A 16,199-nucleotide genomic window follows, 5' to 3' on the forward strand; every position below is an offset into this window, starting at 1 on the left:
GTCCGCTGTGACTTTGCTTGTAGGTCAAGGTCATTCATTTGAAAAAAAGAACTTGGTAGCCTTTTATCCCAGCATTCCACAGGCCCAATAACAGGTATTGATGTCTCCTAGGTTTGATAAGAAGTTGTTTAAAGATTTTAGCCTTTTTTGCCCCGGTCACATTAAATGAAGGTCAAGGACATTCGTTTGATTACACTTGGAAGAAGTCGTTTGGATGAAAAGTTTACGTAATGCGGACGGCGGATGGCGCACGTTGGACGATGCATGATGACAGTTATGTACTGGGGTGCTACTGAAACTTGTTATAAAATAATTGACTTTTTTGTACTGTCTGATACGGTTATTTTATTACCCCGGTGCAATATTCAAAATAACAAAGAAAATGCAATAATATGAATCTCCTTAAAGAGGAAGTTCAATGTTAAAAGTACTAAAGTGAATCAAGTGTGGATTACATCAGCGATGAACATTTTAATTTAGCTATGGCCTATCATGTGTTACGTATGTAATTTGGTCACATTTTCAAACAAGCACGGGAAACCCAATAACTGATTTAATTTAGAAGAACATAATTCAGACATTATACAGAACTATGGATTAGATGTCAAATATTGGACCAACTTTGTTGCCATTTGAATTCACAAACATGAATTTATTGTCAACGCAATGATTGTGCATTTTGGCATGTAATAAATTTTCTTAACGTGATCACAGACAAGCACGTGTTGTGACAAATGGTGACAAAAATGATAAATAGTAGACTAGTTTTTTTTCCTAATGAGCTATTTAATGAGTTAATCACTTTACTATATAGGTATAAATGTAAGCGTGGGCGAAGGCGCACGTCGGACAATGACGGACGGAGCATGATGACTATAGTTCATCCTGACCCTTCCGGTACAGAACAAGAGGCATCGACAGATGGACATAAATGTGAACACAAGTTAATCTTCCTTCATACTTCTTACAAAATTTGAGACCCAATTGCCTTAACTGATCTGTGTATTTACATATTACAGCACAGTCAAAGTATATACTGTGAAATCATTTATTTTCGTTGGGCTCAATTTTCGTGGATTCTAAAATTTTACAATCTTAACGTAGTAGTAACAAAACCCATTTGGACCAATACAAAAGAATCAAGTAGACCTTTTCTTCAACTAACAATTAACATGCTGAAAACTTGCGGTAGAAGTTGTAAAGTTCTGGTATATTTAACAGCTATGATCTTATACGAAGGCCAAGACCATTCAAACAAACTTAGTCGTTTTTCAAAAGTTGCAGACCTAATATCACCTTTCTAGGCATGATATTTATTCACAAGAAGTCATTTAAAGTTACCTTGAATGAAAGTCAGTGTCATTCATTTATACAAACATGGCAGCCGTTCATCCTCGCATGTTACATAATTAGTATGAGTGTCCTGGGCTTTTCGGTTATTTAGAAGTCGTTTGAATGGAAAGTTTACAAACTACACAAGAAGTAAGATGAATTTACATCATACTGACCCTCCACTTCAGTTGATACATTATACCTGCATTCACTAACAAGTGGCATAATGAATGTAGAAGCCAGTTTTGGATTTACTGATGTTGTTTTGCAAAAAGAAAAAATACACCATTAAATTAGAGAGGTCTGGGTCAAATCTAAGGTCAGAGTTTATTGGTTCACCGTCATAAATTGTTTTGTCTTTTAGAAGTTAATATCATAACCATTTGTCACGTAATTTGAGAAGTACGAGATAAAAAAATTTTTGCCGTCGTTTTAAAAACAAATCACTCGTCACATTTAACATTTATTTACCTTTTTACAAACAGTATAAAAATAGATAAAAAATACAAGTCACTTAACATATGTTATAAAGAGCATGATTGGAAAGATATTGAAAGACAAACAAGAAATAATAAATAACAATCGAAACTGCCTTCGCGATCACCTTGTAAAGAACAAATGATTTTATCACATAATCCGCCTGATATCTAGTGAATTTGCCCCTGTAATATTGTTGGATAGTTCACTAGTGTCTGATGACCTAGAGCGATTTTCATTGGTGTGAAATTCACGATGACGTCGTGATAGAAAAATAATATGACTTTAGGAAAAATAAAGTGATGTCAGTATTTCAAGGAGGGCGGATATAAATGGCGCCATCCGCTGGATTTTCGTATTACATTTGGACGTGAAATTCTACGAAATGTAGGTTGTTATGTGATAAAAAGTATCTTAAATTTGTGTAAATTTCATGAGATTTTAAGAAACTCGTCTCGCGAAAATAAAAACTTTTTAGACTTCACACAACTCAACATTAACATTAATTAAATATCCTATATGTTTTAAGATCGAACAAGAGGTCTAACGGTCATCTGACTATTGGCACAAAACAACATAGACACAACATACAGTCACTGTAGTGGCTACTAAGCAAGGCAAAATCAGGAACTCCTTATTTACAGCTGTAAGTTTCTGAAATATTTAATGACTTTTACCTTAAAAGTAGGTAAATGTCATTGACTTGAACACACCTGGTAGCCTTTAATCCTAGTATGCTTATGTGCCCAATGTCAAGTCGCCAGGCCTTAGTTATTTACAATAATTTAAAAAGAGATTTTAGCCTATTTGACCCTTTTGAACTTAAATTGCGGTCAAGGTCATTATTTCAAACAAACTATATTCCTTTTGTCATAGCATGACACAGGTTCAATTTCAGTTTTTGATAAGATTTTTTTTTACAGATTTTAGCCGTTTTGATTCCTGTGACCTTGAAAGAAGGTCAATGTACAGCATTTGAACAAACTTGCTAGCCCTTTATCTCTGCATGCTGCAGGTTCAGTATCAGTACCCTGTGTCTTTCGGTTGTTGATTGTTTGAAAGAAAAGTTTACGAACGGCGCACGGCGACGGCCTAAGCATGATGACTGTAAGTAGTTCTGACCTGACTTGAAACCGATATGATTTAAATTAAGAAACAACACTATAATAGACATTTAAATAAATTTTCATGACATAAAATTAAAGGCAACAATTCTTGGATATGTGGAATGTAGTTTATACAAATGGATGATTAAGACGTTATCTGCAGTATTTGTTGTAGTCTGTAATAAGCCGTTTTTAAGTGTTCATTGGTTAAGATTTGTATACTAATAATGTCATCATTATCATAATAGTACATTATAATTTAGATGAAAGACAAATACCGATCACTGAGTTACACTAAAACCAATTTCAGAATGATAACGTTTTTGCCTACATTTGGGAAAATGTTAAACATCCGTTATGTTATAAATGAATACAAATATTTCATGATTAATTGTTTTGTCCACCTCTGACAAAGACACGGTCAAAGGACTGCGTATGGTTTGGACCCTTTCTGGCTCCCCTAATTCGTCAGATTTCCTGAATTGTTATTTAATGATTAATGACTGTAGTTGCTATGGTAACCATAAATTATGAAAATGTGGAAATGGTTGAAACATTAACAATATTTTCATAATCTATGCATATTTTATGTACCATGGCAACTAAATCTTTGATTTTTTTTAAAAATGTTTCAATTACAAGGAATGTACGAAATATGTAAATTCCAACCATCTAAATGCTAAATACCAGTTTTGAAAAATTGACTTATTTTGGAGCAAAACGCGCCAAAACCATACATAGTCCTTTACTTCCAGATTATACCTAATTTAGAAGAAAAAACATATTTTACACCATTGCTTGCTAAATTTCCGGGTATGAGTAATATGTTAACTCTTTTTACTTTAATAAGCAGTATGTGTTACCCCTTATTCATACCTCTAAATCGTGATGATGAAAATAACACATTTGTCATAATTTCGGAACAATTTAAAGCGTCGTAATAGATATTCTGATTATTATGGATTTATTATAGTTTGAAGCTGGAAAGTAGTTTTCCTTCCTTGAATTTTTTCTAGGTAATAATTCAACACGTAAATACGTCATATTTATACCCCATCGATCTTCAATAAAGGTACAGCTGAAAGTACACTAAATCGCATGTGTGTTTCATATAACAAAACTGGATAGCTGGAACAGTTATTCGTTAATTACGCCTCATTCCTCAAACAGAATTGAATCCCCTTAATTTCTTCCTAGACTTTAAACCATCTGTCGTCACATGTGTTTGGCCCTTAATAATTTTTATCTATGGCATTTTCAATGTACTTTTTATCCATTTCAACAATCATTATTTCAAGGTTTTAAATTAAAACTGCTTTCATAAGTATCAATTCCTTATAAAGCGAAAGAGGCACATACTGCAAGATGGCAAACAAATGGGCTATTTCTAAACAAATATTTTTTTTAAATATTTACAAACAATAAACATCCAATCGCTGCCTTACGTCCGTAATATGCTTGAGCAGAAACTACCATTATATAGATAATGGTGTGTCTATACCAGGGGACAGGACTGACGACATTTCGCGAGATTAAATGTACATCGTCGTCAAATGTTCTGGATTATATACAAGTATATATAACAGCAGGTCCCTCTCTGTTCATGGTGGGGTTTGCAGAGCCTGGACTTTTCACGCCCTCCTTACACATATTCCTTGTCGTCTTACGGAATTCGGTCCAATCGATACTGTTATAGTTTAAAGTTTGTTCATATATATAGACACCGTGCTCCTCCGTGTCCGGAATGAGCCATTCATGCGAAGAGCCGCCAATGTTACTTGTTCCAGAATTACTACTATGTGATTTTATTTCACCTTCCCACGACACCGTACAATATCGACCACTTGGCGTGATCATGATTTTGGTTTCATCGTTTATAATGGTAGGAGGTTGGGTAATGTCATTTATCATGTTTTGAAATGAAGGGAAAACTCCGCTACATTTGTATTCCACACAAGCTCCACCATCTTCCACGGCGACTTGACGTACACCAAGGATTGTGTCTTCTATTCCGCTGTTTACTCCCGCAATACTTTTAACTGAAAAGGAAAGTCCATCTGTTGATCCATTTACTACTATTTTTATCATACAGACTCTATAGTTGTTCTGGTACTGTTCATGTGTATATGGATACCAAAGTGTGGGTCCAAGATCATTTTTTGTCATCATAGATCTTCTCATTGCAACAGCTGGATCCATTGGTTTTCCATCAGGAATTGTACAATCCGGGAAGGGGGCGAAACCTTCATGAAAGCGAAAATGGTTTTCTGTTGATGGCGCATAGTATGCACTTCCCCAATCGTCATAAAAGGGGCCGTCGGTAGAAGTCAAAAACTTCGACTTGATGCCGAGTGGATCATTTATAGTTTCATAATCCAAACGCGAAAGAGCAGTCGCTGATAGTCCGCTAGAATCTGGATCGCCTGGACGATATTCGTCGCTACCTTTGTACGCTCGTATATAACCCCACGAGTCACTTCGACACCAAATACTCTGAAGATCAAAACTATTTGCGGATACAGTCTGAACTGCTGTGACGTACTCAGATGAAGTACTTGGATACAATGCTCCTGGATATCGCATGTGTATCATTTGTAAATTGAAATTATCTATTTGAATGTCGTTTGCATCCACTACAGACACCTTGAAAAAACACAAATTGAAGCCGTATTTGTAATCTAGGTTGATAGCACGGAATGCACTAATGGGTGTCGTACCAACGAGATAATTGGTTAGAGTCTGTCTCTTTTTTCGTGTAGTAGTTTCCACAACCATTGATCCGATTTCTTCCCACATACCAGTGACATCGTCTAATCCCCACAATTTCACATCTGATGGATCTGCAGGATCAGCACTTTCAACCAAAGCAGCATCCATTTTGATCGTAACGTTTCCAGCGACATTTAGTTTATTTCCAGATTCGTCTTTGAAATCCACTACAATGACACCAAATGTTTGAAGGTTTTGTGTTTCACCTTCCGCATCTACGAATTCAAACGAACCTGGCGCAGTGGAAATACTACTCAAATTTCGCGGATCAAACATGTTGACGCTTGCTTTAACAATGCCATTATATGGGTTACCAGACGCATCAACGAACGCATTTGGTGGTATGACTAACTCTGTCACGGCCGGCATACCACTATCGTTTCCCATCGAAACTGTATTTTCTACATCAGAAGAAATTGTTATCGGAGGTGCAGCTTCGAGTAACGTTATCCTCTGATACACAGTGCCTTTCGTAGACTCGCCTAAAGTTATCAGCTTTGTTGTCGTTAATAGTGTGTTGAAGATGATATCCTCTAGGGTTATAGCAACGCGTATTGTACCGGCGGGTACAGTGAATGAAAAAAGACCAGAGAAAGTTGTCCTGGCAACAGAAGAACCATTCACGTAAACTGTGCCGATACGTAACGGGATCCCAGTATTTAGACCGTTTACTTGTCCTTGTATCGTGATATCACCAGAAGAGCATTGTCCACAAGAACATCCGGTTACTACGAGAACTTGTAGAGTATAACCATCGCATTGGACAGTTCTTTCTTCATCGGAGGATGGTATGCAACAATATTTTTTACTAGCACCGCATAATCCATCTTCATTTGAATTACCACGACAAGTCTTTTCAGCGCATCCCCCGACTTCATACAGTGTTGTACCATCGTCTTGCACGCAATCAGATGGTAGATGTATCTTCTTTTCCTCGTATGCATCCATGCAAAATTCCGATTGAGTTTCTGTAACCAAGAACGCTGCGATAGTACTTGTCTTCAGTACGATTTAAAACAGGCAAACATAAGTTTTCACTAGATTTATAATAAAATCATGTGATAGCAAAGAAGTTGAAAAATAAGTTGAAATTAAGTCCGGATCTTTGCAAAATTAAGCACATATTTGTGTTATAAAAATTGATTTTCACTGTAAAAAAACAGCAAATCCATAAACCATGGAAACAATAAAATGCCTAAATTCCCCAATGCATCCACGAACAATTTAACTTACGTTTTACTGTTAGCAATGCCGATGAAGAATAAATAGCCCCGACAGGACTGTTGGCGCGACATTTGTACTGGCCACTGTCACTTGAAGTGACGTCATTGAGTGTCAGATTGAAACCGTCTGGGTACTTGGAGTCATCAAGTAAAACGCCATCTTTCATCCTGGAACAGAACAAATATAAAAAAATACAAAAAGAAAGGAAACTTAAGATTAACCAAAATTGAACACGGATTAACATATCACACCGATTGTTCTTGCGAATTAATACATTTATCAGTTTTTCCTTACGTCATATTTTCACTTGTTTTTAAACGGCGTGTTGTCTGTGTATTTCGAGTTATTTGTCATTTTACATATCACAAAATGGATACATATGATTATGTAATAGACAATAGAAATCTCAATTTGTAAAAGTAGTGATATGAATTTAAGTTACCATTCGTAACTTGATATGGCGGGAGTTCCGAATGCTTCACAACAAAACGTGACATTTTCTCCCTGTACTCGGACCCGTGATTTTGGGTTCATAATGATAGCTGGGTATTCTACAACAAAGATATGAGATTTTTACTTATTGCTTCTTCATACTGTTTTACAATAACAAACTAATAACTTTCAAATAATACAAACAAAATTGAACATTCTGAATGTAATAACAACAAAACAACATTTTACCAATTGTGTGAATGTAGCAGGAGTGGATTTTAGAAGTTAGAAATTAGTGATCGAATTGGAATTGGGGTAGCAACGAGTCTGTTCTCTTTGTCGACATATAAGATTTGAAAGCTGTTGTCATATGATTGTTGTGGCATTAACATTTTGTTATAGTACTCATCAGTAGTTTTTCACGTTGGTATTATCATATATATTTGCCGGATGTAGAAGTGTTTCTAGTTTATAGTAATTAGCCGGATGCTCTACTGATTGACTCAATTCAACTACATAAAATTCAATAAATGGTGAAAAAAAAAACAATGACACACTTCTCTATCATGGGATATCAACATAAATTAATGAAGTATACACTTATACAAAGAACATTTGCATACTTATGAGTGACATCTGGACAGAAACCGTTGTTCCCGTGACGACCGCTGTGACGTCAGCATATCCCGTCCTAGTGATGATGATTTCCACTGCGTCACATGTCGTATCCAATGTAAATCCTCCAGTTTCATTGGTTGTCGCTAAGGTCTTGTACGGAACACGAGCGTGTGCAACCGAAGCCTCGCTCAAGGGGACATTTGCATGGTTGAGTACAATCCCTTGTACATTATTTGATGTACACTCACAAGCCGTACAGTCGGCATTCAGGGAGCCGGTGGTACAAGTTTGAGAACAATCTATCAACAAAATATACTGACAACGTTTTATTAAAATTCATTTTTATTCATTAAGAAAATATGTATTCATATGGAAAGCCAAACATGCAGCGATACGCCATTGGTTTATATCAAATCAACCGAGGATCTGACAACACCCCATTAAGGGTCATGTCAAGGTGACCTTTGGAAATGGCCAATGAAATTGCTGCTGCCAGAATCTTTAATGTGACTTAACGGGGACGAAATTGTTTTTAAAAAATGTCAGAACTATTTTCGTGTGCAAGGTTATCTCGCCCAAACAGCACAACAAAGCTAATTGTATATGTATTCTGCGACGAAATGGTGTTGATTTAGCAATGTGTAGAAAACGCATTTTATCTGAAGTACACGTGGTACAAAGGTCATCCAAACATGACCCCTTACGGAATATTGTCAGATCCTCCTCAAATCGGAATTGGGCTTTTTTATGTTTACGCTTAGAAAGTTGTTGACCGACTGTATCAGTTGAATTAAATGTTCAGAATTATCATATTAAACTTCCTATTTAACATAAAGCACCTTAACGATTAACATACCTGGACAATTCCATGTATTACATGTCTGAGACTGGGACGAGCTTCCTACACAGTCTAAGTCTGATAATGACGCTTTCTGACAAACCCTCGTCCTTTGCTGTGTACCACTACCACACGTGACGTCACAAACTGCCCAGCCCGACCACGTGGTCCACACTCCATACACTGCGATATAAATCACAATCATAAAACAGATTCAGTTTTCATTTCAAATGAAATATTGATTTTTATGAATAATTTGCTTAAACATTGGCGACTATTATGGCTACATGTAAAACGACAATTAATATCACAAGTCATAAATCATTTTGACTTTATTTTTATCTTATGAAAAATGTCATTTGTCGACCGATACATAAAAGATCATTGAATGTTGATATTATTACATATATATAATCTTGGTCTTGGATATATATTATGTTGAATGATACCTGGACAGGTTGCTACAGAACACGCTGACGTTTGAACATATTCTCCTTTGCAGATTGGATCGTTCGGTGTAGTGCGAAGGCATGTCCTATATCTAGTGTGGTATCCGGTTCCACATGTGGCACCACATGAAGTCCAGGCTCCCCAATTATTCCAGGTCCCATTTGCTGTTGATTAAAATTGATGATGATGTGAACAGAATTGCCCAAATCGAACTTTTTGTTATACAGCTTCCGCCAAAATTTCCATGCGCATACATACAAATAAATCCGTTCTAAAAACAATTGTCATATCAAAACCATTTTCTCAGCAATCCGATTTAATCAAATTTGCTACACATGATTTCATCACCAACAAAGCAATACAGATGGAATTACCTTTTAGTTATTCAGTTTCTTTCGCGAAGACAAATCCGCGATGTTCTTTTTATACGAATACACGGAAGCAATGCTCGCAGATTTGTCAATATATGTATATTGAAATAGGTTATACATCTTACTTCTCATTTAATTCACGGCTATTTTACTTAGCGGCGATTATACTTTTGCATGAATATACCGATATTTAATCTTCCGACAATAATAGTGTCTAGAACTGTCCCCAGAGTGGACGACTAATACCGCTGCTGCACTAATTCAGTAATAACTCCATTAATAGGGGACATTGCAGAACCCTATATAATATACTCAATTCCCCTTTATGTCAGAGTTCTGTGTACCAAATTTGTATCAAAATCTGACAGGTAGTTTAGGAGGAGATAGTCGGATAAAGTTATACAGACAGGCAGACGGACGGATGGACGGACAATCCGATTTCAGTATACCCTCTTAATTTCGTTGCGTGGGAATAACTATACAACATGTGGAAATTACTACGTACTACTTGGTGCTTGTGTTGTAGTAGCGGTTGTTCCGGGTGTAGAATGTAATGTCGTTGCTACGGGCGTGCCGCTTGTTGTCGTCGAACCTAATCATATAGAAAACGAATAACACTAGACAAACGAAAATACATTTAGGTGTACACATTAAATTAATAGATATAGGGCAAAATATCAGCCGAAATCCGTATGTATTCATATAACCAGCAGCATGGAATGAAAACATCATGTATTCGATTGTATAACACCCGGTCACATTATACTGTCAATAGACAAACCAATCGTGCTGAGCGCTAAGCAGGAAAAGAAACTACCACTTTTATAGAGCATCGTGTGACAGAAAAAGAAAACAAATTCATCAGGTAATTTGTAGCTATTGAAATTAAAATAAATTAAGTTGAGAAAATAAATAATCCAAATGGACAGACAAACGTATACAGTACGATGCCTTATAAGCGTTAACCATAACACAGAAATTAAGCACTGTAAAATTCTTATTTTTATGCCTATTGTTTGTTTAGATGGAAACCAGTTTACAAGTACTAATATTACTGTACAAAATGTTAAATGAATTGTAGACCACAGTTTGGTTTCATTGTTGACAGTATACATTTAATTGCACTGTATATGCATAATGATTTTCTGCCAAAAATCATTTTCAGCTCTCGTTTGTACTTGTAAAATCTGAAAGTATTATAATTGTCAACATTTTGGTGGTGAATAAAATATCAAAAGCTCTTGATTCTTGAGTATGAAACCTACGGCACATATAACTTAAAAAGGAAAAAATTCAGTTCAAGATTGCAATTTTTGTAGTTTGGGAATGAATTCGGGTGATTTCGACTCACGAGATTATATCAGTCTCCGAGCAAATTGAAGGTTTTTGTTACTAATATGTGTAATTTAATATGTAGATTAGTGAATGTTGGAGGAAGCTAAATATAGCTAATCCACTGAAGTAATGTTTATGAAATATGTGTTAGGGGCTTAGTACAGACTAGATAACACAGATGACTTTATTTCAATTAAAGGGAGGTCACTCATGCAAACAACCGTCAGGTGCAACAATAATACAATTTATAAAGATAGATGGTAAAACAGTATTTTAAACACAGTGGTATGAAAAAGTTATCTATTGATTGGAGATTTTATTAAAGATTTGAATACAGAAAACAAAATTCATATGATGAATTTATCCAAAGCTATATCATTGAAAATTTCTTATATACAATAGCAATGTATCTGCAATTAAAAGATATTTGCAAAATAATCCTATTGAAATTGTTGAAACATTATTCACCTCCCCTGTTTCACTAGTACATACTGCAATTATGTTATATTATAAAATTATATTTACACTTGCTAGGCTTGGTCACTATACGCTAATACTAGCCGATTTTGTTTACCATAACTGCATGGTAACATTGAACTTTGAACTTGCGTATGAAAATGTTCTGTGCAACGTAAAATGACTACTTTTTTTTAAAAGAAACACTTGGCTTTGTTTACATTTTGACGCAACATTACGTGTATATTGTTGTTTTTCATAGAATTTTGGAAAAATGTAAACAATATATACATGTTTTATATTTATATATGATTCAAACAATTTTTAAATTAACAATTGTATAAAGAAACGGAAAAATATCCCGACCGGGAGACGTGCTTTCATTTTTGTTAAAAATGATGGGTGTCAAATGTAAACATTACCTCTGTGTCTGTGTTCGTCCCACGATCGAGCCTTTGGGGTGGACGGGCGTGAGACCCTCTGATAGAGGTCAGTTATAAACATATCCTCTTGTCTTTGTTCTTTGAGAATTTAATCATGTGTATTATAAAACATGCACCGCTAATAATCCACGTGTTGACAGTTACGCGTCACCACAAATACATTGTATCCATCGAACACAAGTGAATTTGTTTCATCTATCGATGGCGAATCACATGGCTCCCAAGGATGTAATATCGTCAAGTCAGACGACATCTCAAACACATTGAGCTACTTGAAAATCGGTGTTTTGACAACTTCAACAAACTCAAGTGTGTAAGCGTGCGTCAGCTTCGCCTCGCTGCACAATAACGGTCACCGAGTTCACACATGTGGCCGTGTACAAATTCTTTATGTTATTACGCAATATATTAACTTTTAGCAAAATTGAATATGTATTTAAAGTTCTGATCTGATTAAATAAAATTATCTCTGAAATTTACTTTGTTTGTCATGTTTATTTTACACTAAAATATTGAACTTTTTTGTCGTCGCGGATGAATAATTCTACCTTACGTGAAGCGTCATCATTCGCTGTTCAATTGAGTAAGCTCCTCCCACTTTTGACCGACATTTATTGAATAATTACGTCACTTTCAAATGACGATTTTATTGTATAAAATATAAATAAAAAAATTCATGTGAGTGTAAATATAGGGATTGGATTTCGTTTTTATGTTAACCATGCTTGTATGGAGCAATTCCTCTAAGAATATATTCAATATGGGGCGCTAACGCGCCCCATAGAATATATTCTTAGAGGAATTGCTCCATACAAGCATGGTTAACATAAAAACGAAATCCAATCCCTATATGGCCCCTGTGGAGGGATACATCTATAATTATCTTTGTGGAAAGAGTCATTTTCTCGAGGTCAAAGCCAGAGAGAAAATATTTCTTTCCTTGGAGACAATTCTAGATGTATCTTGAAACATATGGACATAATAAAACAACATTTTTAACTTTAGGATGACTGGGCGGACATTTATACACTGCACTAACAATTCAAAACGTCAGTGGTAACAGTTTATAATATCCCACCATATCTAACAACAAAATATTTTCTTTTCGAAGTAAAACCTTTGTTTGTAATCTTTATAATTTAGAAAGAGAAATTATTGTGCACTTATTCTAGGAATGATGTTGAAGTTGAAAATGTTATTCAAAGTCTATATATTCTACTAGAATTATCTTTCACTGTAAATAAACACACATTGCTTCCTGTTAAAGATGCTCCACCGCTGACACATGGTATCTTTTACTATTAAAAACAAGAGCAGACGATTTAGTATTTTTCTTCAGTTGCAAAAGTTACTGACTTTACACCATTACCACCATTGAAAAGTTTGAGCTTCTAATTTTACTTAAGTTAAAAATATGAAAAATAATTAATTGCATCCCGCAAAAATTCCGTGTCACTATATCCTATATGTAATGAAGTACTAATTGCTCATGCACCAATGGCGAAATAAATTATTTTATATTATTTTTTGTGTTAATTAGACATATATATACACGATTAAACACCAATTATTGTTCAAATTATGAATATCATTTATGCTCTGTCGGCAGTGGAGCATCTTTAAGTTCACAACTAACTTTTCTTTACCATGGACAATTGACAATTGACAAGAGTCAAGAAGTTTTATTTAGAGTCGCATACATGAGGAACATAATAACATTAGCACTGTAGTGCTATACTTGCGACAAACATATGTAAACATATCACTGTACAAACAGGTAATACATATATAGACAGACAACAATTTAACTATAACAGACATGCAATAGATACATGATATTTAGTTAGAAACAGCTATGACAGTTTAGCAGAAATAAGAAAATTTAATTTAAAGGTAATAACTTAATAATTACACTTGTATATCACACAAATGTTACACAAAATAGGTTAAGACACTGAAGTGTAATGTACATAAATGCTAATTTAGCAAAGTGTAGAAAAAAATACAGGATATACACTAACATAGTGTGAATTAAAAAATAGATATTGAAGTCATAGGTAGAAAACAATAAGCTAAAATAAGGTTTATAAAAGTAATGATTTTTGAAAAGGTTTGAAATATCACAGGTTGTATGATATAGTTTCAAGCAGGCAGATTCCAAAGGGGAACAACTCATCCTATATGGTGTGTACAGATGGTACAGGAGCAGATCTGTGTATCCCAGGCGTGAAGCAGTCTGCGAAACGAATTGTAGTTTTCAGCTAGCCGACATTCATTTGGCAGACTGTTCCACACCTGCAAAGCAGCGAAACGAAAAGATCTCTTACCATAAGTGGAGGTGTTCATCCTTTATTCTCAACGAAATTTGTAAAATATGAGGAGAATATCATTTAAAAATTTAAAAACCTCAGAGGCCATATCTTTCATACGCTTTACATGTAAAAAATAAAGTTTGTGCCTCCTTAAAATATCGAAGACTGGGGAAACATAGTCATTGTCAATAAAACGATCAAATATAGTTTGATTGATTTAACAATTCAGTTTTAGAACTAGATGTTAGCACAAGTTATTAAATATCAATTCACAACTATATAGATTTTGATCAGTACAAAGTTTAGAAATTATTATGAACCATTAAAGTATGCATGTACGTTGTATGAATAAATGGGTGTTTTTTATCTGTATGGTATTCCTATATGAAAATGTCAACAAATAAAGGACAAAAATGTACTGACAATCAATATATAGATAAGAAATGAATGACCGGGAAGCATTACTCTATATGAATTTCATTATCCAGGTTGTTTAATTTCAATTTATTGATATGAATTTCGTCTGTGAATTCGCTTTTATTTACGTAGAAATGCCCGATACGGAGAAACCCAACTATATAAGGTTTGATTCTATTTACCTAACACTTTATTAAATATCAGAACCAGATATTTGATAAACATAATTTAACGACATAAACCAAGAAAACCAAAGCAATAATGACATATATAGATATTTAGGATAATTACATTAAATTAGAAATACAAACAATTGACTATACCTTTTTCCTCAAGTGATGAATGCTCATGAGGCTCATTAGCCGGACCGATTATGCTAACCGTTACAGCAACAACTATAGCAACTAGAATGCTCACACTCACAATCGCTGCTCCAACGATGAAACAAGTTTTCATACGATTCGGAGAAGACACGGGTTTAACAGCGATATGAAAGACATCAGACCGCTCTCTCTGTAAGTTCAAAAACTCCCTGCCGCCACTGTAAGGCCGATATTTCTGATTTGGATTAAGATCCATGGCGAGGAGTGTGATATGTTCGATAGCACAATTCCTAACTATGCACCTTCAAACCTTCGAGAAACCCTCTGACGTTTTTGCGCAAGCTTAGCTGAGGTTAACATATATATATATATATCTGCGTTGTACCAGGAAGTTAAACAACTGGACAAAATGATCCAATGAATCGATTACTTGTCCAATACTAGATACACATACAAACTTGGCATGAATAATTATGAGTCTTAAATTGGATATTGACGCATTGCGAATTTTTTTTCATATGCTAATCATCACCAAGACCTACAAACACGTTAAAAATTACAATAAATTACAAATACTTGCAAAGCTGAAGTTTTAATTTACACAGTACGATAGAGTGTAGTGATATAAGTATATATGGTCAGTCCAAGATGTCATATTATATAAGTTTATTTGACATTTCTACAGTAATTATAGTTATTGTAATAGCAGTTATTGTTAATATAAACATACATGAAGCATAACTTACAGTGGATATATTCAGTGTTGTAACTATAGTTTACAAACATTTCTGTAGGATAAGACTGAGTGATTTTCAAAGCTTTTTTCAATCACTCTTTGTGTTCCATATACAACTATTAACGAAGGAAAATTAGCATGTCAATGTTTTCGCCAATTATGAATCATGTAATAACTTTAACAAAATGCAGACTTTATCATCGTTTTAAAGTATTGTCTGCGCTATTGAATATGAACCGATGTCCTTTACAAAAAATTTCAAAGCTGGTACAGAGTATGTTATCCCTCTCCTTTAACTAATAAATTTTAATAAACTTTACGTTCTTTCTTGTTACCTTCTTTATACAGTGCACTTAAGAGTACGTTTCATTGGTATGATGACTACTACTTGACTGGCAGTGAATAGGGCAACTGACGGTAACTAGAACACTGACACGTCAGAAAGGGCCCCGCTATGTGTCTGACGTGCCAAGATGACTGATTTGCAGCCTTTTTGATTCTAATCATATCATGTAGCCATTTTGATTCTAATCATATTGACTTTAATTAATATATTAAGC

At 34.7% G+C, this 16,199-nt stretch overlaps 1 protein-coding gene across 2 annotated transcripts; it reads right to left on the reverse strand.

Moving 5' to 3' along the window:
* Nucleotides 1–1,782: 1,782 nt before the first annotated feature.
* LOC138306748 (cartilage intermediate layer protein 1-like) lies at nucleotides 1,783–15,258 on the reverse strand. 2 transcript variants are annotated; one of them, XM_069247209.1, is made up of 8 exons: nucleotides 14,904–15,258; nucleotides 10,123–10,209; nucleotides 9,246–9,410; nucleotides 8,815–8,979; nucleotides 7,964–8,257; nucleotides 7,351–7,459; nucleotides 6,918–7,075; nucleotides 1,783–6,652 (listed from the first exon to the last, which is right to left on the reverse strand). In XM_069247209.1, exons 1-8 carry the CDS (start codon nucleotides 15,157–15,159, stop codon nucleotides 4,479–4,481), a joined length of 3,408 nt encoding a protein of 1,135 aa, XP_069103310.1. In that variant the 5' UTR covers nucleotides 15,160–15,258; the 3' UTR covers nucleotides 1,783–4,478. The 2 variants fall into 2 exon arrangements, with proteins under 2 accessions (XP_069103310.1, XP_069103311.1); XM_069247210.1 differs by lacking the exon at nucleotides 14,904–15,258 and adding an exon at nucleotides 14,179–14,212.
* Between the last annotated feature and the right edge of the window lie 941 nt (nucleotides 15,259–16,199).

The sequence above is a fragment of the Argopecten irradians genome, chromosome 13 (genome assembly GCF_041381155.1).
Source record: "Argopecten irradians isolate NY chromosome 13, Ai_NY, whole genome shotgun sequence".
In the NCBI taxonomy this organism is placed as follows: domain Eukaryota; kingdom Metazoa; phylum Mollusca; class Bivalvia; order Pectinida; family Pectinidae; genus Argopecten; species Argopecten irradians.

What these genes read in the sequence shown, in the direction of transcription:
- LOC138306748 (XM_069247209.1), bottom strand. Translation starts at nt 15,159, where the DNA reads ATGGATCTTAATCCAAATCAGAAATATCGGCCTTACAGTGGCGGCAGG. An exon ending in TTCATCACTTGAGGAAAAAG is followed by an intron (nt 10,210 to 14,903) that starts GTATAGTCAATT and finishes CTATATGATTAG; the next exon opens with GTTCGACGACAACAAGCGGC. An exon ending in GCCATATCAAGTTACGAATG is followed by an intron (nt 7,076 to 7,350) that starts GTAACTTAAATT and finishes GTTCTGTTCCAG; the next exon opens with GATGAAAGATGGCGTTTTAC.